This window comes from Microcebus murinus, chromosome 20 (genome assembly GCF_040939455.1).
Source record: "Microcebus murinus isolate Inina chromosome 20, M.murinus_Inina_mat1.0, whole genome shotgun sequence".
Classification (NCBI taxonomy): domain Eukaryota; kingdom Metazoa; phylum Chordata; class Mammalia; order Primates; family Cheirogaleidae; genus Microcebus; species Microcebus murinus.
Genome location: NC_134123.1, coordinates 24,373,564 through 24,399,857, shown reverse-complemented (window position 1 = coordinate 24,399,857; position 26,294 = coordinate 24,373,564). Strand labels below are relative to the sequence as shown.

At 51.5% G+C, this 26,294-nt stretch overlaps 1 protein-coding gene and 1 long non-coding RNA gene across 4 annotated transcripts in view; one reads left to right on the top strand and one right to left on the bottom strand.

Annotated features, from left to right (window-relative positions):
• The window catches only part of ST3GAL2 (ST3 beta-galactoside alpha-2,3-sialyltransferase 2), a 48,604-nt gene that overhangs the window by 10,307 nt on the left and 12,003 nt on the right, over positions 1 to 26,294 (bottom strand). Inside the window, exons 1-3 of one of the 3 annotated variants that reach the window (XM_012772454.3) lie at positions 22,819 to 22,952; positions 3,143 to 4,495; positions 1,081 to 1,274 (exon numbers count right to left, since the gene is read on the bottom strand). In XM_012772454.3, the coding sequence (XP_012627908.1) occupies positions 1,081 to 1,274; positions 3,143 to 3,481 (533 nt within the window). In that variant the 5' untranslated portion in view covers positions 3,482 to 4,495; positions 22,819 to 22,952. Of the gene's footprint in view, positions 1 to 1,080; positions 1,275 to 3,142; positions 4,496 to 13,237; positions 14,410 to 22,818; positions 22,953 to 26,294 lie in introns of those variants that run through there. The other 2 variants (XM_012772453.3, XM_012772452.3) reach the window with 2 other exon arrangements.
• LOC142862619 (uncharacterized) lies at positions 19,820 to 20,863 on the top strand. Its single transcript, XR_012913699.1, has 3 exons — positions 19,820 to 19,951; positions 20,550 to 20,603; positions 20,780 to 20,863. It is a non-coding gene; the product is annotated as an uncharacterized LOC142862619 (long non-coding RNA).

Below are 26,294 nucleotides of genomic sequence, written 5' to 3'. Positions count from 1 at the left end.
CACTGGAGTGATGGACGCCTCATCCCCCAGCCTCGGCCAGGCCACCGGCTCTGGGTGGAGAGAGGCCCCTCTCCAGCTCCCATCCCACCTCCCTCCCATTTGGGGAGCTAGCAGTTGCAGACGGGGATATTCTCAGGTGGCTCTGGGGTCCTGGATGGGGTTCATTCTCCTCTCTCCCCCATTTGCCACCGTTTCCCAACATGGGGAAGGTCTTGCAAGGAACGCTGAAAACCTCAGAGACATACTGCTACCTCGGCGTTGCTATGGCGACAGCAACAGTTTCTAAGACAAAGCCCTTCCTCCCGCCTCCCGGGAAACCTGGTCTCTCTGCAACGCTCATCCTGCGACATGCATGAAAACTGGGCATTTTCAGCATCTCTAGTCTTCAGGCTCTTCCTCCACCAAGGAGGGGGGTTGGAAGGATGCCACCGTGGCATTTCCTGTCCCCAGCCAAAAAAGGAAGTTGAAACACACAGGCTCAGGAACAGAAGCAGACAACAGCCGTGACTCCCTGTTCACGCCCAGCCTTGGTTGCTCTGCGTCTCTGTCTGGACCGAACGCCCTCCCAACCCTCTCCCTCTCCTCACAGCTGGGCACAGATGTCTTCCAATGAACGAGCCCAGAACAAGCAGCTTTTGCGCCCAGGACCTCTGTCCTCTGTGAGTTTGCCAGAAAGAATCACCTGTTGCTGTGAAGCAAGACGCTAGTTTGGTTTGGGGCTGTTGCTCCTGTCCAACTGCTGGGGAGACGGGGAGGGGAGGAAGGGCCTCTGGTGGGATTTTTCACCAAACATCAGCCAGGGATCTGGTTTCAGCTCTTTCCAGAGAATTCAGACCCTTGGAAACTGAGTGTTGGCCTCAAGCAAAGTTTAGCTTTGGAATTCTGCCTCCCCATCCACTGCCAATGGACAAAGGAGAGCTGAGCCTGTTCTAGAAGGATCTGGGTGTCAGGGTCCCACACCACCACCACCCCCCCCCCCCCGCAGCTGGCAACCCATACCCTGCCAGACAAGGCCAAGGAGGCCAGAGCCCCTGCTGGGGGCTTGTCCGGGGCGCACCTGCAGGCCCCAAAGGGGCTCACCTCATGACGAAGTTGTGTCCGTCCACGTCCTGCCCGTAGCCAGAGCCCCGCAGGTTGCCGGAGTTCCCCACCACGGCGCAGCGCCGGCACTGGTGGGGGTCCCGGACGCGGTAGGGGTTCTCCCCCGGCACGATCTGGAACAGCTTCTCCAGCACCTCGTTGGTGTTGTGCGATTTGAACTGGGGCTGCAACATCTGCGGAGGGAGCGCAGAGGCGCGTGAGCTGGGGGGCTCCCGCCTACCTTGCTCTGCCCCCGCCCTCTAGCTCCGCGCGCACGGACCTCCTCACCCAGGGCTGTCAGGGAGTGGGGGCTCTCTCTGAGCAGGAGGACCCTCCTCTCTCTCAACAGCACAGGCCCTGGTCCTGCGTGAGTCTCACTGATCAGGCAGCGGAGGGGCCCTGCTAGCCACAGAGCTGCCGAGGCACTGGAGGGCGCTCGGGTCAAGCTGCCAGGCAGCACATTCTCCAGGAACCCGCAGGCCTGTGCCGCCGAGCAGGGCGGCTTCGCTCAGGGGCTCCTTCCCAATCAGCCGACAGGGGGCGCCCCTGGGACTCAGCCTGCTGGCTGGGGGCTGCCAAAGCGGCTTCCAGGCCTAGCCTGTTCGCTGGCATCCATCTCTGCCCAGAGTCCTGTCCTGGCCCCATACGGCCACCACTGAAACTAAGACCTTGGGCGAACCCTGGGTCCTCTCTGAACCTTGACACTTCCCCCATAAACGAAGGCCTTGCCTCTGAACAAGAGGCAGGACCCTTTGAGGGCATCCTCAGAGGCTCCTTCCCAATTAGCCTTCAGGGGGTACCCCGTGGGGTCCTGGTGACCCCCCTCTGCAGACCCCAGTCTTGGACACTCTGGGTCAAAGGCAGGCTCTGCGGAGTGGTTCAGATAAGCCTGATCACATGAGCTCATCCCCATGTTGTCCCTGAACTCAGAAAAGGGCAAGTCGGGCTCCCTGAGAGCTGAGCAGGGAAAGCAGGGAGCCTGTGGCGGGCCCCACCCTGGCCCCCACCCATGTGGCAACCAGATGGCCTGCAGAGGCTGGGGAGCGATGCTGCCAAGGCTGCAGGGTGAGGTGGAGGAAATTAGAAGGAGCAGAAAGGTGACCGACTGGAAGGACAGGAGGACCTGTGCACAGAATCCCTAGCTGCCCCTTCAGCTCCCTTGGGCAGGACACGATGCTTTCTCATCCCAGCCACAAAGAAGTCTTTTCCAGCAATTGCAAAGAATGAGGCAAGTGGCTCTTGTGGTATTTGCAATTATTTTGAGCCAACATTTACAAATCGGGGTATTTAGTTTAAAAATCTGGGCCGGGCGCAAGGGCTCACGCCTATAATCCTAGCACTCTGGGTGGCCCAGGTGGGCGGACTGCCCGAGGTCAGGAGTTGGAAACCAGCCTGAGCAAGAGCAAGACCCTGTCTCTACTATAAATAAAAAATAGAAATTAATCGGCCAACTAATATATATAGAAAAAATTAGCCAGGCATGGTGGTGCATGCCTGTAGTCCCAGCTACTCTGGAGGCTGAGGCAGCAGGATCACTTGAGCCCAGGAGTTTGAGGTTGCTGTGAGCTAGGCTGAAGCCACGGCACTCACTCTAGCCTGGACAACAAAGTGAGACTCTGTCTCAAAAAAAAAAAAAAAAATCTGGATTTCTGGGTTCTCTTAACAGGTCAGCACATGCAGCAGTGTGGGCTGCAACCTTGCACATCAACAGCCACTGGGGCCTGGGGCTGCCCCCCTCACAGAGGCAGGCCTCCCCAGACAGTGCTCCTCACTTCCCACCGTCTTCCCTGAGGACCTGTCCTCTCACCAGGCCACCTGCCAGGTGCAGTAGGCACTTCTGGTCTATGCCTGGCTCCTACAGGCACTAGAAAATACTAGTTCTCTCTCCTTCCAGGAGAAAGTTTGCTCTGCCCTCCAGTCATCTGTGATCCTGGCATACGGCTCTGGGGGCCAGAAGACAGCCCAAATCCAAAAGGGGGTTCTAAGAGCGACTCCCGATCAGAGGGACAGATCCCTGGAGAGGGGGCGGCACAGGGGAGGCAGGAGGGGTCACAGTGCTCACCATCCACCACCTCTGGACATCCGGGGGAAGATCCATGTTCTCTCGGGTCCAGACGGGGGAGATGTTGCTGTCGAAGTGGCTGTCAAACCAGTCCGAGGTGCCCGTGTCGCCCATGCAGCGGCGGCAGGCGCAGCTCTTGCCCGAGAGCCCCTCCTTGCTGAGGCGCTGCAGGCCGGCATAGCCGGGCACCAGCTTCACCCGGTGGGTGCTGCCCAGGGCCCCCGAGTCCAGGTAGGGCAGGGTGGCCATGCTGTGGTGCGAGTAGGTGAAGAGCAGGGACATGATGAACACCAGCAGGAAGGCCACCGAGAGGAACCACACCCGCAGGGAGCACTTCATGGTGCCGGCGGGCAGGCAGCCGTCACCGCGGCCACTCCTTTCCCAGCCCGCTGAGGGGCCAGCCACGGCACAGTCTGCCTATCCTGGCACCACGTGCAAAGGGCATAGGGGCACGTGCCGCGGCAGGGGACAGCGGCAGGGGTCCCTCGCCCACGCCCTCCTTCAAGGTAAGGAGAAAGCACGTCAGCAGGAGTGGCTGCCCTGTCCCAGAGCCACTCGGGCCCCTGCTTAGGGCTTCATCGGGTCTCTCCGTCACTAGCTGGGCCACAGGGGCTCTGCCCCTCCTGCTGCCCTGGCGAGGGGGAGGTCAGTCCATCCCAGCCCTCTAGTCCCTTGGGATTTCTGGCTGCCAGCTCTGGGGGGCCCCCTCTTTGGTGGCTTGAAACAATCCAGTCTGGAGCAGTTAGGGTCCTTGTGGCTCATGGGCAGATACTGAGGCAGCCCCTCGTCCCCTGCTTCGGGGAAGCCCTCGTCCTCCAATCACAGCAGAGCGCGCATGGGCTTCAGGGGGCCCGGTTCCCAGCAAGAGTCATCCCCAGCTTGGACGGTCCAGCCCCTCTGCCAGGGGAGGGCAACCAGAACCCAACCCTGAGAAGAGAAAAACAGGAAGCGCCAGGGGTGTCGGAAAACTCTGCGATAACGACCAAGATCCTCCTTATGTTAGGTTCTGCCCTACTGCTTGCCATCCGAGGTGCTGGTCCCTTCTCCTGGGGGCCACCGCCCCAGCTGCAGTCCCATACGGGTCTCGAAGCTCCTGCCCCTGCGGTGGGGTCCTCTGGTGCTGGGAACAGCTGCTGCTCAGCGGAGAGCCTCGTCCAACACGTCTCATCAGCCGAATGTGCACCGAGCTCCCCACGAGGGCCCAGGCCGCCTCCCTGGCGTTGCTAGCCGAGGCTGGGCGGCTGCTCTGCCCATCCCCGCTCCCCCGGGGCCAGCCTGTCTTGCCGTTAGCGCACAGTAATCCCCTGGCAGGTTCCCCTCACTTGCCAGGCGCCAGGCTGCCGCAGCGCGACCCTGAAATTGCAGACAGGAAAAACAATGTGCAGATAAGTCACACAGGCACCCAGGCTCTGCTCCAGCCCCACCCCCAAGTCCCAGAGGGACAAAGCTAGCAGTCGAGGAGACGTCAACTTAATCAGAGGGTGGACAAAAGCAAGGGCTCTCCCCTCTAACTCCTCACAGATGGCATCGCTCTGCGGGACTCCGGGGCTTTGGCGGACTAGATTACCCCTGGGTCCTCACTTGTTAGCCAGGCAGCAAACAAGGAATAGGGTGAAGTAATTTTCCCAGAGTCTCACAAGTCCCTGGAAGTACCACGTTTACAAAGTTCCTAGTCCAGCTATGTGCAGTTAATTTCAGTGAAACCTAAGAGAAAACGGCCCAGAGAAGATCCCAGGGGACTGTGAACGCTGACTCCCTGACACAGTGCTCTAGAGGCCCCTCCCAGAAAGAAGGATGAGCTGGGCCTGGTCCCTGTGACTGCCCCTCTCCTCCCCGCTGTGGATTACAGAGGAGGCATTGCTGGGTAAGCCTGGTGAACCATGAACAATCCTCCCAGCTCTGGTGCTGGGGCAGGATGGGGCTGTGTCAGGAGACGGGGTTGCGGGGCTGGGTACCACACCACCAACTAGCCCTCTGGGCAGCTGCCTCCATCCATCTGTACACTAGGGATGAAAGGCACTGCGGGGTCCTGGGAGCGCTTGCAGCCTGAGGCCCCATGCTGCCCTGGCACGCAGGAACAGGGAGAAGAAGCCACCTGCGGGGCAGTTTGGGTATCAGCCCTGAGGAAAGGAACCTGAATCCTCACCAGCACCGGGGAGCCTCAGCAAGAGCTAGAAAGCACACTAAGAGGGGAGCCCTGAGCACTGGGCCCACCCACAGGAGTCCTGTGAGCAGGGCCACCTCCCCTCTCCCTATGGCCCCCTCTGCAAATCTGGCAAGCCCGGTTCTAACCTGGCCCCTGGCCCAGCCCCTCTCCCTCCCTCTCCTTGCTGAAGCTCTAGCCCTTCCACGGTTCTCTGGCTGCTGCCAACAGCTGCAGAGAAGGTCCCTCAGGCTCTGTGTTCAAGAAACCCAGCTGGCCCCTCCACTTGTGGAGGCTCGAATTTCTAAGCCCAAGCCAAACCACAAAACCAGCAGGGAACGGAACTAGCACGTTGCAGTAAGGAGGATGTTATCCTGGGGAGCAAAACGATGCTCACTCAGCATCAAAAATGGAAAAGAAGTAAAGGAACTTACCAAAGGCCACAACCTTGCGAGTGGAGGTGAGCTTGGGACAGCCGGGGCACACAAAGAAGCCCATGGGCTCCTTGAACTACCCAGGGCTCAAGGTGAGAGGGGAAGAAAGCCGCAGAGCTGGCTTCCGAGGTCAGGAGCGAGGCCCACCCACGGGCTCTCATCCACGCAGACCCCAGCAGCACTGGCTCAAATGTGCTTCCCCCAATGTCCCACTGTGCCCCCACTTAGCAGGTCCCACTCTAGGCACAGCCTTGGCTGAATGGTCTGTAACTAGGAAGCCAGGTCATGGTCCTTGCTGACCCTCCCTTTGCCCGCTGCCATGCCCAGTGCCTAAGGAAAAGGACTCGGCGTTTCAGGGTCCTGCCCCCAGCTTCCGGGGAACTGGGCAGAGGCAGTCCTGAGCCAGGTGGCCCTGGGAGGCAGAATCCTTGCAGGCTGGGCCAGTGGTAGGACCCCTGCTGGGGACACCTGGCTTCTGGCAGGGCAGCCCCACTGTGGCCGCTGCAGATGGGGGCTGGGCAGAAGCTGGCACAGGCAGCAGCTCAATCAAGGAAGTCACTGACTCCTTGGGATTCTAAATCAACACAGGGGGCACCCGAGGTAACTGCACTGCCTGCTAGGGAGAGGAAAATCCCTCGTTTCAACAACACGTTTGGGAAGAGCACAGAAGTGGAGCAGCTGGCAAAGGCCCTTGCTTTGGGAACCCCACGTCCAGGCTGTTCCTGGGAGCTTAAGCTGCTCTATTTGTTGTGTTGAGAGTAAATGGAGGCACAAATTCGGACTAAAACAAAAAAAAAACATCAGAGGCTGCTAGACATGCATTGAAACTGCCAGAAGTCACCCAGCGATGACCCTCACACTTCTCTCTCTTGCCTGTTAAGTCTCCGTAGCCCTCAGCTGCGCACAGCCTAACTGGGATCGCCCCCCTTCATTCAGGATAAGCCCACGTATACCTGGATATGAAAAGCTCAGGGGAGGGCTCGGTTCGGCACTGGTCCCCACTCCCGCTGCCAGCAGAGGGATGCCAGTACTCCTGGGCCACCTGGCTGGTGGAGGAGCCTGTGTGCGCACTGGGCAGACACTGAGGGGCCAGCGCTGGGCCAGGGAGGAAGTGAGGAACAGGACAGTGTGCACCCAGCCCTGTCCTCAGGGAGCTTAAAGTCCAGCGGCGAATACAAAGACACAGGCAATTACAGAGAGCCGGGAGAGAGAACAAGAGAGCAAAGGGCTTGAGCAGCAAAGCAGCCTGGCCTGTTAAAAGCACAGCAAGACCAACAAGGCAGGGAGGATGTCAAGAGGAAAGTCGGGAGACTTGCAGCCTCAGAGAAATTTGGATTTATTATGAATCTGATGGGAGGGTTTTGAGGAGAGATGTGTCACAACCTGATTTATACTTTATTTATTTATTTGTTTGGGTTTTTTTTTCTTTGAGACAGTCTCGCTTTGTTGCCCAGGCTAGAGTGAGTGCCATGGCGTCACGTCAGCCTAGCTCACTGCAACCTCAAACTCCTGGGCTCAAGAAATCCTCCTGCCTCAGCCTCCCGAGTAGCTGGGACTACAGGCGTACACCACCATGCCCGACTGATTTTTTCTACATGTTTTTAGTTGTCCAATTAATTTCTATTTTTAGTTGAGATGGGGTCTCGCTCTTTTTCAGGCTGGTTTCGAACTCCTGACTTTGAACGATCCTCTGCCTCAGCCTACCAGAGTGCTAGGATTACAGGCGTGAGCCACTGTGTCCAGCCCGATTTATACTTTAAAATTGACCTCGGAGCAATTTTTTTTTCTTAAGAGACGAGGTTTCACTCTGTTGCCCAGGCTGGAGTGCAATGGCATGATCATAACTCACTGCAGCCTCTAATTCCCAGGCTCAAGCAATCCTCCTGCATCAGCCTCCTACATAGCTGAAACTACAGGCACACACCACCATGCCTGACTAAAAGACAGGGTCTTGTTATGTTGCCCAGCCTGGTCTCAAACTCCTGGGCTCAAGCAATTATCCCATCTTGGCTTCCCAAAGTACTGAGAATACAGGCCTGAGCCACCGTGCCCAGCCTAGTATACTGTAACTTATTGTTGACCAGAGTCACCTTGCTGCACTATCAAACATTGTTCATTCTATCTAACTGTATTTTTGTACCCATTAACCACCCCTACATTATCCTTCCCATCCCTAGTGTTCTTCCCAGCCTCTGGTAACCATCATTCTATTCTCTGTCTCCATGAGATGAACTGTTTTAATGTTTAGCTCCCACATATAAGAACACGAGAAATTTGTCTTTCTGTGGTTGCCTTATTTTACATAACGTAACGTTCTCAAGTTCCATCTGTGATGTTGCAAATAACAGGATTTCGTTCTTTTTCATTGCACTGTGTATATGTACATTTTCTTTATTCATCCATTGATGGACACTTCGGTTGATTCCAAATCATGGCTATTGTGAATAGTGCTGCAATAAACATAGATAGGAGTGCAGGTATCTTTTCAATATACTCATTTCCTTTCTTTTGGATACATACCTAACAGTGGGATTGCTGGGTCATATGGTAGATCTACTTTTAGGGTTTTGAGGAACTTCCACTCTGTTCTCCATAGCAATTGCACTAGTTTATGTTCCCACCAACAGTGTTTGAGGGTTCCTCTTTCTCCACATCCTTGCCAGCATTCATTATTGTCTTTTGAATAAAAGTCATTTTAATTTGGGTGAGATCCTATCTTATTGTAGTTCTGATTTGGAGAAACTATTTTTAAAAAACTAACAGTACCAAGACTTTGGAGAGGATGTGGAATAGTAAGAACACTTAAGACATCAGTGGTGGGAACGGAAAGTGGTACAACCCTTTGGAAAATAATTTGACATTAGTTAACAAAGATGGACATGAGTATATCCCAGTTTTTTTTTAAGAGGAAATAAAAGTCATCTTTCTTACATAAAATATGGTGTGAGAACACAATGAGACAAGATTAACCCAGTCATCCCGGGTTAATTTGTTTAATGACTTTCCACGTACATAGTCATCCTCAGAGATTGTTTTCTCCTTCAAGTTTGGGTGGGAAGGAATGGTTTCTCACCCAAAGGTATTTAGAGTCACTAAATTACAAAGTCAGTGAGTTCTGAGTGTTTGTCCTGCTAAGCAGATCTGAAGTTTATGATGAATCCCAACAATGAGGTTAATATAGCATTTCACGGTCCTCCAAAATCTCACTCAGGTCACTCTTGCTCCCACTTTTTTATGTTTAATTCATATATAATAAAATGCAGAAATCTTTCATTGTAAAGCTTGTTGAACTTTCTGTATGTCTACACCTGTGTGGCCACCCAGTTTAAGAAACAGAACATTTCCACCACTTCAAAAAGCTCCCTTTGCTCCTTGCCAGTTAATACCCACTGCTCCACCACTTTTCTGACTTCTGTCACTAGAGGTTAGATTTATCTGCTCTTGAACTTCATATAAACATGCACTACATACTCATGTGTATCTGGCTCCTTTTGCTCAGCATCATTCATTTGGAAATTCATTCATGTTGTTATCCACATCATTAGTTTGTTCTTTTCCATATTTGAACACTTGAATTGTTTCCAGTTTTGGGGTGCTATGACTAAAAACTACATGAACTTCTCATACAAGTCTATTTGTGGGGACATCCTCTTATTTCCGTTGGGTAAATACCTGGGAGTAGAATTGCTGGGTCATTGGACAGCCATATGTTTAACTTTCCTAGAAATTATCAAATAGTTTTCCAAAGTGGTTGTAGTATTTTGCATTCCCACCAGTAATGTAGGAGAGCTCCATTTGTTCCATGGCCTTGATATTTTTAATCTTTTTAATTTCAGGCATTCTGGTGGGTGTCTAGCAAACTCTAGTATTACTACTACCAAGTACGTGTGAACCTGTGCACCAGGAGACCTGTACAGCACTGTGTAATAGCCAAAAGCTGCAGACAACCCACGTCTGTCACAATAGAATGAACTGTGGTACATTCGTAACATATAGTAAATTGAAACAATTCCAGTTTCAGACATCAACAGGGATGAGTATGACCCAAAAACCATTATGTTGCACAAAAAGAGTAAGTCATGAGTAAATGCTCACAGCATAAATCCATGAAAAGTTAAAAAAAAATATGCAAAGCTAAGCAAGACATTGTGTATGCCTCTATTTATAGATAATAAAACAACAGAAACTATCAAGGAAACAACACAAGATTCAGGAAATCCTGCTGGAGGAGGAAGGCAGGTCGGTGAGATCTCAGAGGGGCTCCCAGTGGCTTCAGCAGTGCCGGGTAATGTACCCCTTAATCCAGGTAGTGGATACAAGCACATTTTTTACGGTTATTCTTTAAAGAGCACACATATGATACATACTATTTTGAATGTGTGATGCATTTCATAATAAAATCTAAAATTATTTTAGGTTAAAACATGTTTCATTAAAAGACCACTCTGGCTGCTGTGTGAGGCTAGCAGGGAGACCAGAGGAGAGGCCATACCCCAGGCAGCAGAGGTGGTGAGAAGTGGATGGATATATTCTGAAGGGGCATATGGAAGGTGTAGGGGGTGGGGATAGGAGGCAGACAGGAACCAAGGAGACACAGAGGCTGTGGCCTGAGCAACCTGCTTGAGGGGGTGTCATTCACTGACACAGAAAAAACAGGAAATTAATGGGCTCAGATGGGAAGAAACTAGAGCTCTGTGAGAGGTTAAATATAAGAAGCCTTTTAGAGGCCGGGCGCGGTGGCTCACGCCTGTAATCCTAGCTCTCTGGGAGGCCGAGGCGGGCGGATTGCTCGAGGTCAGGAGTTCGAAACCAGCCTGAGCAAGAGCAAGACCCCGTCTCTAATATAAATAGAAAGAAATTAATTGGCCAACTAATAGATATACAAAAAATTAGCCGGGCATGGTGGTGCATGCCTGTAGTCCCAGCTACTCGGGAGGCTGAGGCAGGAGGATTGCTTGAGCCAGGAGTTGGAGGTTGCTATGAGCTAGGCTGACGCCACGGCACTCACTCTAGCCTAGGCAACAAAGCGAGACTCTGTGTCAAAAAAAAAAAAAAAAAAAAAGAAGCCTTTTAGACATCCATGTGCAACTGGCAATAGGCAGTGAGACACACCTGTCTGAAGCTCATGGCTAAGGCGAGAGTCAGAGGGGTACATCTGAGAGTCATCAGAGTCTAGTTCATTTTTAAAACTACAAGACCAGAAGATCTATCTAGGGAGGGCCTGACATGGGCAAGAGAAGGCAGCCCCAGACAGAGTCCAGGGCACCCCAATGTCTAAATGAGAGGCCGGCACAGAGCCAGGAAAGAAATAGCCAGTGAAGGCAGGGGGAAAATCAGCACTGTGTTTGGGACGCCAAAGAAGAAAGAGTTTCAAGAATGAAGGAGGCTCTGGGAGGCTGAGGCAGGTGGAATGTTTGAGCTCCCGAGTTCAAGACCAGCCTGAGCAAGAGTGAGACCTTGTCTCTACTAAAAATAGAAAGAAATTAACTGGCCAACTAAAAATATATAGAGAAAAAATTAACCGGGCATGGTGGGGCATGCCTGTAGTCCCAGCTAACTTAGGAGGCTGAGGCAGGGGGATCCCGTGAGCCCAGGAGTTTGAGGTTGCAGTGAGCTAGGCTGACACCGTGGCACTCTAGCCCGGGCAACAGAGTCAGACTCTGTCTGGGGGGGAAGAAAAAAGAATGAAGGAGGAACTAACAGTGTTAAATGTTGCTGTAAAAGTAATGCGAGGACTGAGAACTGACCACTGGATGTAGGTCAGCAGTGACCTTTGCAATGGCTGATCCAGGGGTATGGCAAGATGAAAAAGGCCAACAGGCACAGGAAAAGACGTTCAACGTCATTAGTCATCAGAAACGCAAATGGAAACCACAATCAGACACCACTTCCCACCCACCAGGATGGCCGTCATCAAAACGACAGATAATATCAAGTGCTAGCGAGGACGGGCACACACTGGAGCCCTCATACTTTGCTGGTGGGAATGTGAAATGGTGCAGTCGTTTTGGAAAACAGTCTGGCAGTTCCTCAAAAGGTTAAACACGGTCACTATATGACTCAGCAATTCCACTCATAGGTATATACCCAGGAGAAATGAAAATTAGGTCCACATAAATACTTGTACACAAATGATTTACAGCAGCACTATTCATAATAGCTCCAAAGGAGAAAAAACTTCAAAGTTCCACCAACTGATAAACAAAATGTGGTATACCCTTACAACTGAAGATTATTCAGGCAGCAAAAGGAACGAAGTTCTGACATATCCCAGAGCATGGATGAACCTTGAAAACGCTGTGCTAAGTGAAAGAAGCCGGCCACAAAAGGTCTCCTATTGGGTGATTTATATGAAATGCGTAGAATAGGCAAATCCATATACACAGAAAGTAGATTATTTTTCACCAGGGGATGGGGAACGATTGCTAGTGGTTTGGAGTTTCCTTTCGGGGTGATGAAATGTTGTAAAATTGCTTGTGGTGAAGGTTGCAGAACAATGTGAACAGACTAAAAGCCACAGACTTGTGCACTTCAAATGGATGGACTGTACGGTATGTGAATTGTATCTAAACAGAGATGTTATTTAACAAGGAGGGAATGGGATGTCAGAAAGTGGACTGGGGGTTCGGTTGGGAGAGATTACAGAATGTGTGTACACTGATGGGAATGAATCAGTAGAGAGGAGAGATTAAGGATGCAGGAAAAGGGGCTGAGGAGCAAAGCCCTTAGCAGGGAGGTAGGATCAGACGCCCACCTGGAGAGAGGCCACCTGAGGGACAGGAGGCAAAGCAGAGGAGAGGGGCACAGACAGGGAGAGGAGGGGCTGGAGGTTCACAGAGAGATCAGACAGCCTTCTGAGAGAGAAGGGGAGTAACGAGGTAAATGTAGTAGATGGCAAGGCAATGCTAGGGTCTTATAAGAGGTTTGTGGCCACAAATTTGGCAAATTTGAGACGACCATTTAACAACAAACATCCCCTGAAAGGCTGGTCTGTCTCGAGTTGCTGAGGCTGAACAAAGAGACTAGCAGCCAGGATCCAAGAGGTCAGCAGAGCAAGCGTCTTGGGGAGTGGATGAGCCCATCTCCCTGCAGCCCCCCAGCTGCCACTCATCAGGGGTGCACTCTTGAGCTACTTCCACCGGGACAAGGAACCAGGAGGCTCAAAGGAGGCCTTCACCAGCTCGAAGGTAAAGGGAAGGAAAAATAAAAGCAATGGATTAAGAAGCAAAGGGTGCCCCAAAGGAGAGCAGCAGGGACTGTTTTGGAAGCTGTAGCAGCTTTAGAGCCATTCTCGGTCAGATCCCAGGAGACAGCCATCATCGAATTAACCTAATGAAGCACAGGATAGCAGGCCTCAGACCAGTGCAGCTGAACACAACCTTCTTGGCAGGCAGAGAAAAGAAATGTCAAAATAAGGCACTGAGGATGGGGAGATGGGGGCTGCATGCTTCTGGGAGAGACAGGAGGAGAAAAGCCTAGCCCGAGACCCTGAAGAAGCCCCCCTTTTTACCCACTTACGCTCAGTCTGAGGATGTGTCCCAGCACGTCACTCTAAAGGCAGCAAGCCACAGAGTATTACCCAAGTGGCATCATGCTTTATGAATCTCTCAGCATCTAGGGGGCCAGCCTCTCATTTGGTATTCTCAGGAGTCCCGGGACTGCCTAACAAGGTCAGCCAGGCGGAAGTGAAGATGCTTTAACGCCACGCCAGGTCGGATGACTTCAAGTCCAATGCTCCTTCCACAGTGCCCTCTGCCTTCCAAACAGGCTTTTCCACTAACTGGGGTACAACCATCTGTGCCCCGGATCCTGCCAGTGTAGCAACCCAGCAAACTCCCTGCCTCCTGGGTGAGGCAACAGCCACCTCTGGCAGAAGGTGCCCTGGGGTGGCGTCAGGGGTGGGGTTGGGGTGTCAGTTACCATCTTGAAAAAGAAACCAAAAGCCCCTCCCTTGCCCACAACTCGAACCCAGTGAGGCACGTCCTTGACCCGAGAACTGGTTGCTTCACCTCCATGTGCTTGGTTAACGGAAGTTATCTGCATTGCAACATCTTGGCACAGACTGCTCAGAGCTATCCTAATGACTCAGACCCTTTCTGCTCCCCAGTTTCAACTCCCTGGGCAGCCCCCACTTCTCTAGCCCCTGCCCTGCTGCAGGACACCTGGCCTTGACTTGATATCCAGCCTGAAATCCCAGCTCTGGCACCTCTGAGGCTGCCCAGCGTTGGCAGCCAGAAAACCAGCAGGCAAAAAGAGCCAAGATATTTCTTCAAACCTAAGATCGTGCGTAACTCGGGGTAACCTTCAGTGAAATCCCAGAGAAATACACCATCAGTCTTCATTGCAAGAGGACCCATGCTGCATCCTAAGAATTGGCCCTTGAGGGGAGGAATGCTGGGCCCTGAGGCACAGGGAGGGGCAGGGGAACAGTTGGGAGGTGGGTCCCTTCAGATCAATCACCTGCTCCTTCAGGAGGGAGCCCATATGCCGTTTGTGTCGGGGTGGGCAGGGGACACTGCTGTCCACGTCTATGCTAAGGCAGGAAGTCTGAGAAAAGTTACCCCAGTAGCTAGACAGGCAGGCAAGATAGAAACAGTTAGGGAGGCTGGGCACAGTGGCTCACGCCTGTAATCCTAGCACCCTGGGAAGCCAAGGCGGGCGGATTGCTCCAGGTCAGGAGTTTGAAACCAGCCTGAGCAAGAGTGAGACCCTGTCTCTACTATAAAAATAGAAAGAAATTAATTGGCCAACTAATATATATTGAAAAAATTAGCCGGGCATGGTGGTGCATGCCTGTAGTCCCAGCTACTCGGGAGGCTGAGGCAGCAGGATCACTTGAGCCCAGGAGTTTGAGGTTGCTGTGAGCTAGGCTGACGCCACAGCACTCACTCTAGCCTGGGCAACAAAGCGAGACTCTGTCTCAAAAAAAAAAGAGTTGGGGAGAGAGGGAAAAGGAAAGGGTAAGGACCAGAGAGCAGTTTACAGATCAGCACCACCAGGGTGGGGAAGAGCCGGTAGCTTCCGCTGAGTCCCAGATGCCTGCTGACCAGGTCTCCTCACACTCCACACCATTCACCATTTGCTTTCTCATCAATCTGATAGTCTGTTGTTTTTTTTTAAAAACAAATACACCACTTTAAGCTAGGTGTGGTGGCTCACACCTGTACTCCTAGCACTCTGGGAGTCTGAGGTAGGAGGATCACTTGAGGTCAGGAGTTTGAGACCAGCCTGAGCAACAGCAAAACCCCGTCTCTACAAAAAAGAGAAAAATCAGCTGGGAATGGTGGTGTGTATATGTAGTCCCAGCTACTTGGGAGGCTGAGCCAGGAGGATCGCTGGAGCCCAGGAGTTTGAGGTTACAGTGAGCTATCATAATGACAGAGCGAGATCCTGGTCTCAAAAAAAAAAAAAAAAAAAAAAAAAAAAACACCTACGAGTTTAATCTATTATACTTAGTATTTGGATTTATGTTACTATCTTACTTTGTGTTTTCGCTACTATTTTTTCTTTGGGTTTTTTCTTTCCTGACTTTTGTTGGAATGGCACTTTGTTCCACCCCCACCTTTTTCTCCTTCCTGCTTTGGAAATTCTATCCCTCTTCTTTTGGTGAATATCTTAAATTGTTAGCACATACACATTTTCCTGATGGAGTCTAGTTTTTCAGGAATGCCATTCTCTTAACAAGGCAGAAACTTGCTGTGACTTAACAAAATTCCTTAATTTATTCTATCTTATTCTCCCCTGATAATATGGTCTACAATTATAGTTTTCTTTTTTTTTTTTTTTTTTTTTAAATTAAAAGCCCGTTCAGATGCTGGTTTTCTGTCTGTGCGTTTTGCCATCTGGGGCAGGCACTCCTGGCTGCCTACCAGCGGCCACTCTCTCTCCTTTCTTGCCGTCAGAATCCTGATTTGTTCAGGCAGCTAAGGACCCAGGTCCCAGGAGATGATGCAAGACTGGCCAATGCCAACCACAGCAAGCGCGTTCCTTTTTCACCAGAAATTGGTCTGAAAGTGGACTAGCTCAGGCCAATGAGACCTAAGGAGATTATCTGCTAGCACTGCCTTGGAAAGATTCTCCTTCCCAAGAAACAGGCACATAAAGAGAAAGCACCCTTTCTCCTGACATCTCCCTGCCTCCTTGCTTGGGGTGTCACAGGGTCTGGAGCGGCAGCGGCACAAGCAAGTCAAGGGACGTCTTATGCCATGAGCATGGCAGAACAGAAAGACCCAGGGCTTGTCTTCAGCTACTTCCCCCACCCTGGAGCTTCCTAACCTACACTTCTCATTCAATGTGTCTTACAGTTCAAGTTACTGTGGGTTATTCTGTCACTTGCATCCTGATATACTGGTAGTAGCTCATTAAGCTTACCAACCTAATGTGTCAATTGCTCTGCTCACTGGTGGCTCTGGCAACCTGCTCTTTCCTCCTGGGTTTACTTTTCTTACTGAAGTACACTTCGAGTAGTTCTCTTAGCAAGGGTCTGTAGGTGACAAGAGTCTGAAGATGTCCAGAGATACCTTTATCTCACCTCATTCTTCAATGACAGCAGGATACGGTATTCCCTTACTTTCTCTAAGACATTCCTCTATTATCTTCTGGCATCTAATGTTGATGAGATGTTGTCATTCTAAATCGTCAATCCTTTGAATTCTTTAACTCTGGTAGTTTCCACCATTCTCTTTATATTTGTCTGCAGTTTCACTACATTATGTCCAGTGACATTACTTATCCTGTTTGATGTTCATGCTGTTTCTTTCAGTCTGGAATTCTCAGCCATTCTCTTTTCAAATATTATTTATTTGCCATTTCCTTCATTCATATTTGGAATTCCTGCTAGACACATGCTAAAGGCTCTCAATCTGTCCTCCATCTGTAGGATGCATTATAGATGAATTCCTCAGTATTATTTTGAATTCATGAATTCTCTGTTCTCTGTATACAGGCCAGAGTTCTCTACTGCTTCAAATTCTAATGGCACTGGTCTTCATTCCTAGAATTTTTAAAAGGTGTTTTCCTATATTCACATTTTTTTTTTTTTTAAGAAAGGGTTTTGCTATGTTGCCCAGGCTGGTCTCAAACTCCTGGCCTCCAGGGATCCTCTCACCTTGGCCTCCCAAAGCACTGGGATCCACCATAAACAGTCCCCTTTCTTTTCTTTACTAGATTTAATATTTGCTTATCTCTTTGAGGGTCTTTAATCTCTGTATACTAAAGACACTTTCCAATTCCTCTGTTATTTTCATTTCTTCTACAGTAAATTCTTCTTTGTTCTTTTTTCACATTATTTTTCCTCATGTGTTTCAGCACTTGTGTATGAGCTCATGTGAACATGTCTCTTATATTTTACTTTTCCCTACCTATCTGGGGGTTCTCACATTTGCCTCCCCAGGTCCTTGAGTGCCCCAGGCTAGAACAGCAGCTCAACTTAGGTCCAGGCTATAAAGTTATGTCTCCTTAAGTAAGCATTGTTAAAATAAGCCATAGCCCCAGGAAATGGTCGGTAGCAGCCTACTTTCCCAGCAGACGGGTTTAAGCAATGTACTAGCTCTAATTCCATGCTGCCAGTGGAGTGCTTTCTAGTTGTTACCCCAAATTTCTGCTTCCAGACTCAGAGACCAGCAGGCCTGCGGCCTTAGCCCTGCTTTCTTTGTATTCCTGTTCCATTTCTCAGCCACAGGGATGTTTATCATTTTGTATGTGGTGGGGAGTGGGAAGAGGGGGAGTGTATGTTTTTAGAATTTTATCTTTTTATGCATTACTGCTATGTGTTTAGAGTATAAATTTACAGTGTCATCTTGAGTGGATGAATTGGATTATACTATCCGTATCAGGGAACCAGGGATCTCTGCCAGCGCCAGTCTCTTGGGAACGGGTATCAAACCATCTCTAACAAGATTCATACAGCTCCAGCCAACACAACGAAGGAAGTGGACTGAGATACCCTGGCGTAAGCGGATCAAAAGTCTCAATTAAAACTGCTCTCCTATTCCCACCCCTACCTTCATCCCAGTCTACAGTGGGATTGGGGGCGGGATCTTTCAGATAGGATCTGAGCAGGCCTTCACAGACAAAGGCAACCCCAGCCTTCAGCCCTCCTCCATACAACCTGACCATTCTTTCACCTGCGCTGGTGATAAACATGTATTGGCCATATAGACATCTGTGATGTACAGCCCCTTCAGACTCACCTTCAAGTCCCCAGCCTGTCTGCACAGGGTCACCCTGCAGTTTCTCTTTTTTTTTTGGGAGACAGAGTCTCGCTTTGTTGCCCAGGCTAGAGTGAGTGCCGTGGCGTCAGCCTAGTTCACAGCAACCTCAATCTCCTGGGCTCAAGCAAGCCTGCTGCCTCAGCCTCCCAAGTAGCTGAGACTACAGGCATGCACCACCATGCCCGGCTAATTTTTTCTGTATGTATTAGTTGGCCAATTAATTTCTATTTATAGTAGAGACGGAGTCTCGATCTTGCTCAGGCTGGTTTCCAACTCCCAACCTGGAGCAATCCGCCCTCCTCGGCCTCCCAGAGTGCTAGGATCACAGGCGTGAGCCACTGCGCCCGGCCTCAGCCTGTAGTTTCAATGCACATCATCAGAACTATGGATTCAGGAGGCAAAATCTAGTCCAGGCTGTTACCAAGCAGCAAGTTACTTCTAATGTCCAAGCCAAGATTCATTCATTCTTTCTTTCTCCCTTTTTTTTTTTTTTTTTTTTTAAGAGACAGGGTCTTGCTCTGTCACCCAGGCTAGAGTGCAGTGGTGTGATCATGGCTTACAGCAGCCTCGCACTCTTGGGCGCAAGGGATCTTCCCACCTCAGTCTCCCAAGTAGCTGGGACTACAGGCGAGCAGCCGGGACTACAGTCCCACCACTGCACCTGGCCACACCAAGATTCTTTAGCAATCAAAAGGCAGCAATCTTGCTTCGACCCTTTTCCTATTGGGTGATCTGTGTGTTTGTAGCTGCTGACCACCACTTTGACTTCCTAGTTGCTGTAATCTACTTTTTTGAACTTTCTGACCCTTTCTTGCCTATTTCTTCCAGCTGCTAATGCATCCTGAAGGACCTGCCTCCAGTCCTTTCTGCTTCTTTGCCTCTCTACTGTGCACCGCCCCTGCTCAAACCTGAGAGCCTGCCTCTCTAAGCTTGCGTTCTGCATTCTCAATGGCCTCTTGGGCACATCTGCCTGGCACTTCAGACTTAACATACTTCATCGTCTCCCTGCACTCAAAAGCATATGAGATGGGCGCCCTTATTCACAGGGCCAAGGTCAGGCTCTGTCACAGAAATAGCATTCAGAGATCCCCAAACCAGGCCCTCCTCCCAAGCCTCATCTCATCACACCCTTCCCTCTAGGGATCATGAACCAATTTGGATCCCACGCCAAATCTGGCCCACATTTAAGATCCTACACTGCAACTAAAAGACATGTATTTATCTGTCTCCCTCACTTATAAACTCTAAGGGTACAGAGATCTTGTTATTCAATTTACATCTCTGGGCCACTGTAGGGCCCAGCACTGTCCTGCATGCAGGAGGCAGCAGTAATGTTGGCCCAATAGAGTACCATCTCTCCATATAAGCCCAGGGCTATCAGAATCAGAAAAAATAATGGCTATGAAAAAAGGCTTTGAAAACCATTTTTATGAATTATATAAGTATGCAGATGGAAGTGATAATTATATTCTGCCCCCACTCTTCTGTCTCTGACATTCTAGAAGTGAGAGCTTTCTCTAACTTCTCTTGGACCACCCAGGAACGTGGGGGCTCAGGTACAAACCAGATTCAGCAAATCCGAGGCAGTGGGAAAGGGGTGTGCCTGTGAAAGCTAAAGCAGCTACCTGGACCATGGGGACGGTGGGAGTGCCTGCTCTTAAGTTCCAGCCAGCACACACGCCAGGGCTGCTGACATGGGATTCTCACAGGCTGCAGCCCTCCCTGCAGTGGCATCAGCCTAGCTCACAGCAACCTCAAACTCCAGGGCTCAAGCAATCCTCCTGCCTCAGCCTCCCGAGTACTGAGCACATGTACTGAGACTACAGGCATGTGCCACCACGCACGGCTAATTTTTTCTATTTTCAGTAGACACAGGGTCTCCTTAATGCTCAGGCTGGTCTGGAATTCCTGAGCTCAAGCAACCCTCCTGCCTTGGCCTCCCAGAGTGCTAGGATTACAGGTGTGAGCCACTGTGCCTGGCCAATACATGGATTCATAATCTGGCTTTGCCACTTGTCAGGTATTAACCACTGAACCTCTCTCATCTGTGTCCTCTTCTGTCACACGGGAGCAGCACCCATCTTGAAGGAGTTCTGTAAGGGTTAGAGGCATAACACTCCTAGCTCCATGCCTGTGGCCCTGGGTTGGGCAGCTTGAGAGCCACAGTTCTGCTGGGCTGAAGCCTGCGACCATGGAAAGGCACCTGGAGGCACACACCCCTCTAGCACAGACCTGGCTCCGGTTCATCAGCACCTCACCTCCAACCAGCATCCCCCTCCCTGCCACTGCCTTGCTCCAGAGCTTCCTTTCCTGACTAACCATGGGCACTGCCCTCCACCCTGGCAGGCACCAGCTTCCAGGAAGGTTGAGTCTTCAGAGCCAGCTCTGTGTTGGCCCTTGCCCCAGGCTGAGCAGAGTGCTACGTCCATCGAGGGGGTCATGGGGCCTGTCGCCTCTTCTCCAGCCCACACTTCATCCACACACAGCAGCGGCCTGACCTAGCTCGTCCTAAAGAGCTCCCTGAGGCCCACTCACAGATGCCCACCCCTGCAGCTCTCTAGCCACAGGTCAGCAGCAGGTTCTAGAAGAAACTAAGTTCATAAGGGGTTTCTCTGCAGGGCTGAAAGCCTCACACATTAAGAGAGGCAGGAGACACGTGGAAGACCCTAAAGGTAAGAGACAGGGGGAAAAATCTAAGTGCCTTTGGGGACTTTTGGAGGAGTGGGGAGTGAGAGCTGGGGTTTGGACCTTCACCTCCCAGCTCTGCCCTCTGACTGCCTCCAAGGGGCAATTAATTAAAGTAGACCGAACCCACCTCCCACACAGTCTGCTCTGATTTCCTTTAAAGACAGGGTTCCAAGTGCCAGGTGGCTTGGCTATTCATCACTGCTTATGATTCTGACCTCAGTCACATCATGGAGGTATGATAAAGAGCCACCAAGAAGCTGTCAGGGTCCTCCTTTTCCTTCTGTGCTTGTCTGCATGTCTGAAGTATGCTTTGAATCGCAAGAGAAAAGCAGAGGATGCCTTTGTTCACCAAATACTGATGATCAACACCAGGGAGTGGCAGCCAGCCTGGGAAGAGCCCGAGCCCCACCTCCTTGCCAGGGGCTGCAACACTGAGCCCTTAGCAAAGCCCTTCTGTCTACAGCCTCCTGGCTCCTCTCCGGAAACGAGCCAGCCAGCTTCCCGCTCTGTCAAGCAACACAGCAATGGGGCTCCTCTGTTTTCAGGACTTCCTGCAACCCCTCCAGCCTGCCACAAAGCCGGGGCCCCTCGACTTGGACAGCCAGCCTTCCTCCAGGGGAGGGCTGCCCTTCCAAGGCTATGCCAGGGGCAGCCGACCTCAGAGACTAGCATCCCAGGGCCCAACCACAGGCTTCGCGCTCTTCAAAGGGTTGGAGCCGGTAACGTGCTCCCATGGTTTCTCCCGGAGCAGTAAGCACTCACGGAGCGTTGGTGCAGAGAGCAGAGCCTGGCTTTGAGGAGCAGGAAGCAAGCACCACCCCACTCCACAGCCTTCCCTGGGGAAGAGGACCATGTTCCCTGTCAAACTCACCCTCCTCAAAGTGAGCCCTTCTTGCTCCCCTGAGAACACCAGTCAGTCCACTCCTCCCTAACCCAGGCTTCCCCAAACACACGCACTCAATAGCCTGGTTTGGGAGGACCATGTTGGGTCGGAGAGGGTTGGAAGAGGGTCTCATGGCGCTCCACTGTCTTCTTTGTTTTCTCCAGGCAACCTTCAACCCTCTCCTCCCTAACCCATGCGCCCCTGGACAGGAAATCAGCCAGTGGTATCACAGCCCCCCACGGCAGACAGGCTTCCTGGTGCAGTTCTAGGCGAGGGCACACAACACGAGAAGGAAGCTCCGGGGGCTGGGGACAAACAGCAAATGCTCTCGCACAGAGCCGAGCCAGGGAGATCCATACAGGATGCTGGAGGGGGCAGGTAGGGCATTCCCTCCTCAACTCCCAACTCTTCGATGTCAACATCGGGAGTTACTGAATCTCATCACTCCCTCCCTCGCCTAGGGGAAAGGAATGGGATTGTGCTTCTGTTTTCCACCACTGTCCCCTCTTGCTCCTTCCCAAGCCCTGACCATGGCAAGGAGCTCTGGTCTGGTTTCCTCCCTCCCTCCACGTGTAAGCTCTGGAAGGCTAGATACCCTGGAGAAGGCTCAGGCCTGCCAGATCCCAGCAGGGGCCGATGGAGAAGGACTGAGCAAGTATACACGCAAGTCCTGCCCACATCCACCAAGGGAAGGGGAGGCCATGCCTTAGAAAGCCTCCAGGCCACAGTCTCTGCAGTCTAGAGTTGAAAGACGGGACTTAAAAATTTGAGACCAGACTGGGCAACATAGCAAGACCTATGACTCTAAAATGAAAAGAAAAGTGGGTGGGAGGGGGGAGGGAACACATGGGCAATATACATAACCTTAACATTTGTACCCCCATAATATGCTGAAATAAAAAACAAAAACAATAAAAAATTAGCCAGGCGTAGTGGCATCTGCTACTTAGGAAGATAAGGCAGGAGAATCACTTGAGTCCAGTAGTTCAAGGCTACAGTTAGCTATGATCATGCGAACTGCCTGGGCAACAGAGTAAGACAGGGTCCCAAAAAAAAAAAAAAAAAAAAAACAAAAACCAAAAAAACCAGCATCTATCCCCAGATCCTCTGACAGATGGGAAAATGGGGGAGAGAAAAGGTCATAACCCAACTGCCAACACCATTAAACTGCAATACAGGGGGGCCCAGGAAGCCGGGCGACTGACTGCTTCACTAGAAAGAAGAGCCACAAGACTGGGGGCTGTGGAGTCACAGCATATACACAACCCAACAGGATTCCAGACCCTCAGCAAGCCAGAGGGCAGCAGCAGACTGACCTGGTTGGCATGTTGGAACAGGTTTGGCCCAAGGCTCCAGCACGCGAGACAAGCTACAGCCCCCGAGAATGTGGGGAGAGCTTCTGGGACGTGAGGGCCCCTCGGAGTGCAGCAGCCTCAGGTCGCAGACCCCCTCTCCCAGCCGCGCAGCCAGAGGTCGGCGCAGCGTGCTCACTCAGCCAGCGGTAGTGCCACACTTGGAGCTGCAGGTAAGAACAATTTCCTCCAATAGGAGCCCCAGTCATATGCCACACCTCCTCCACTGGGCCGGTACCACCTCTGCCTGTCACCTTCCAGTCCTCCCAGCCCAGCCAAGCTATCCAGGTGGGATGTGTGCCAGAGCCTCTGGGACCAAAGTCAGGAAGGACACAGTCCAGCCCTGTAGGTGTGGAGGGGGCAGCAGGCTGTAACTGAGGACTTAACCTTCCTTTTTAATCTATCCTGTCCCCACATTTCCCCGCGAGGCAGTGGTTCTTTTGATCTGTGACTGCATGTGAACATCTGGTATGAAATGGAGACACTGTGCGTGCTGGCAAGTGGCAGAGTGGAGCCTGGAGAAACGTCTGGCTCCTGGGCCCGCCCAGATGCCAGGCAGGACAGACTAGGTGCTGTAGCCTGGAAACAACTTTGTGGCCAGGATCCTATCTACTGCCTTCATCAAAACCACATGCTACAGGCAGGCACCCAGTGGCTCACGCCTGTAATCCTAGCACTCTGGAAGGCTTAGGTGGCAGGATTGCTTGAGGCCAGGAGTTTGAGACCAGCCTGAGCAAGAGGGAGATTCCCGTCTCTACTAAAAATAGAAAAAAATTAGCTGTGGTGACAGGAACCTGTAGTCCCAGCTACTCAAAAGGCTGAAACAGGAGAATCACTTGAACCCAGGGGTTTGAAGTTGCAGTGAGCTGTGATGATGCCATTGTACTCTAGCTGGGGTGACCGGAGTAAGACTCTGCCTCAAAAACAAAAACAAAAACAAAAGCCCACATGACTACAAAGTATTGTTCTTTGTTTTCAAACCCAGAACAACCTTTCCCCCCAACCCACCCAAAAAACTTCCATCAGCCAGGCCAACTTCTTATCAGTTTCTATTCTTTTGGCCCAGGTGGAGGAAGGAAGCAGGTGGAGAGACTTCGACAGTTTCCGCCAAGATCAGAAATTGGAAGAAGACCAGCCCTTTGTATGGGAGCTTGTGGACTAAGCTGGGCCTGAGCACTATGTAAAGAGGTGGATCACATTACAAGGCTTACTTAGAATAAGACAGTTCCTAAAAGGTACCATCATGGAGGTGCCAATTCCCTGGGAGACCGAGGGAAGGAGGCGTCCACTCCCTCCACGCCCACAACAAATAAGCCCTGGGTAGAGAGAAGGGTAGGGAACAGACCTGACCACAAGGTGGTTAAGTATTCTCAGAGAGGATTCCTGGTGGTACGAGTCCCAGAGGGCAACTTACGGAGACAGGCCAGCACTAGGAGGCCAGGGAGTCTGGCAAAAGGGCATCCAGAGGTCTCCTGGCCCTGGAAGTTGTCATCTCCAGGAAGGGGTAAAACAGGGCAGGGTCCAAAAGCCCTGGAAACAAACCAGAGACCTGTACTTTGTGAGCCAGGCTGTTTTTACTCTTTGTATACCCTATCTTTAGCTTTCTTTTGTTCTCCTTTTATATTTAGTAATGTCTCTTGGAAAGGTCAGCCTATGGCAGCTATGCTAATGGAAACTCAAAGAAGATGTCTGCATCCCCGCTTAGACCAGAAGATTAAAGGGAAGCAATGTAGCCCCTGCCACCCCAGGAGCAGAGGTAGAGAAAAGCAGAGGACAAGGACGTAGGAGAGCAGAATTGGGCCCTTGCTCGGCTGCTGTGTCCTCCAGACATCTCCTTTCCAACACAGGACCTGGAGGCTCTGGGTAGGGAAAGAGTAGTCGTGAGCCCATGACCAGCCTGGTGCCACCAGGTAACTTCTAGTACTAACCCTGCAGGTGGCCAGGTGGCTTTGAGAAGCACCCCTGCCCTGTGCTCCACTTTTCCCTGTCACTAAAGTTCGGCCCCAGGGTGCTAGTGGCAGGGGGGACCCGGGGGTTGGTGTATTATGGGGAACTGAGAGCCCAGAACACACTTGTTTTCACGTCTCGCTGGCTCTGGCCGAGCAGTCTTCCTCTTCATTGAGGAGCTGAGAAGGAATACGCTGTGACCTGCTCAGGCAGGGTCCCTGGTTGCTAGGGAATCACTTTATCTGCTCTGGAGAGTGGCAGTATCAGCTGCCAGAAGTAGGTCTACAAGGGTGAGGGGAGCCAGGACCTCTCCCCTAGTCCTTGCCGTCCCTCCTTGAGGAGTGACTCATCCTCCCAGACCTGGCCTACATTACAAGCTCCCTGCCAAGATGGTATATACCACAGCACTGACTTCCGTTGTCAACTTTGGGGGACATGGCAGGGAGCAATAAAGAAACCTTGCCCAGGGCACTGTCCTTATCATATCTATGTTGGGGTTACACAGGCATTGCCAACCCGACAGTGCTGTGGAGGACTTGGACTGTGCAGGGGTAATTTGGGGCTGTGAGGAGAAGGGAGCCAAGGTCTACCTTCAAGCTCTTTGCCTTCCCCTTGTGAGGCTGGGTCACCTCCCCCCAACACGTACCTACGAGTTAACGTTTTACAGTGAGCTGTGGACCGATGCCAGAGGACCTCGATACCAGGACAGGCTTTGCTATTCGACAGCTGTGTGTCTTTGGGTAAATCATACCTCTCTGGGCCTCAGACCCTCCATCTGAAAAGCGAGCATAACAATACCTGCCCTAGTAACTGCACACTCTCCCTGCAAAGATTAATAAACAACGACTGTAGGTTGTGCAGGGCTGTATACCCAAGTAACATCACTGAGTTTCAGCCTTACAGAGGGGAAGACGACGGGCACGAGAAACACCGTGGCTAAGCCTAAGGCAATGGTGGGTCTGACCCAGGCTGGGAGACCAGTTAGAACCTGGTCCCCCGCAGAGACAGACAGACCAGGACACTCTGGGCACCAAGCAGGAGCGGCAGACCCAGCACACAAGTCAGTACGGGCTGGCAGAGTTCAAGAATGAACTGGCTGTCAGCAAATACCTGCATGAGGGAGAGGGTCAGAATGAAAGGGGAATTCAGCCCCAAATGCAGAAGAGCCCTACCTCGCTCCCCGAGAACCAACTAGGTGGTGAGAAAAACCCCAAAGCTCCCAGGACATCCATCATCTTGTTAATCTATAACTCCACATGCTCAAACAGCCCAAAGCCCCTCACAGGGACAGCACTCCTTTTCTGGACCAGAGGCTCCAACAAAGTGACTTACCCAAGGCAAGAAGCCTGTGTAAGATTGAACTTGAGGTCTCTTCTTGCTAGGTCAGAGGCTCGAAGCCCAGAGCACACTACTGAGCTCTTACTACAACATCCCACTGCTGGGTCTGCCATGCTGGGTCAAATATCTGCACCCTCACAAATTGGAGGTGATGG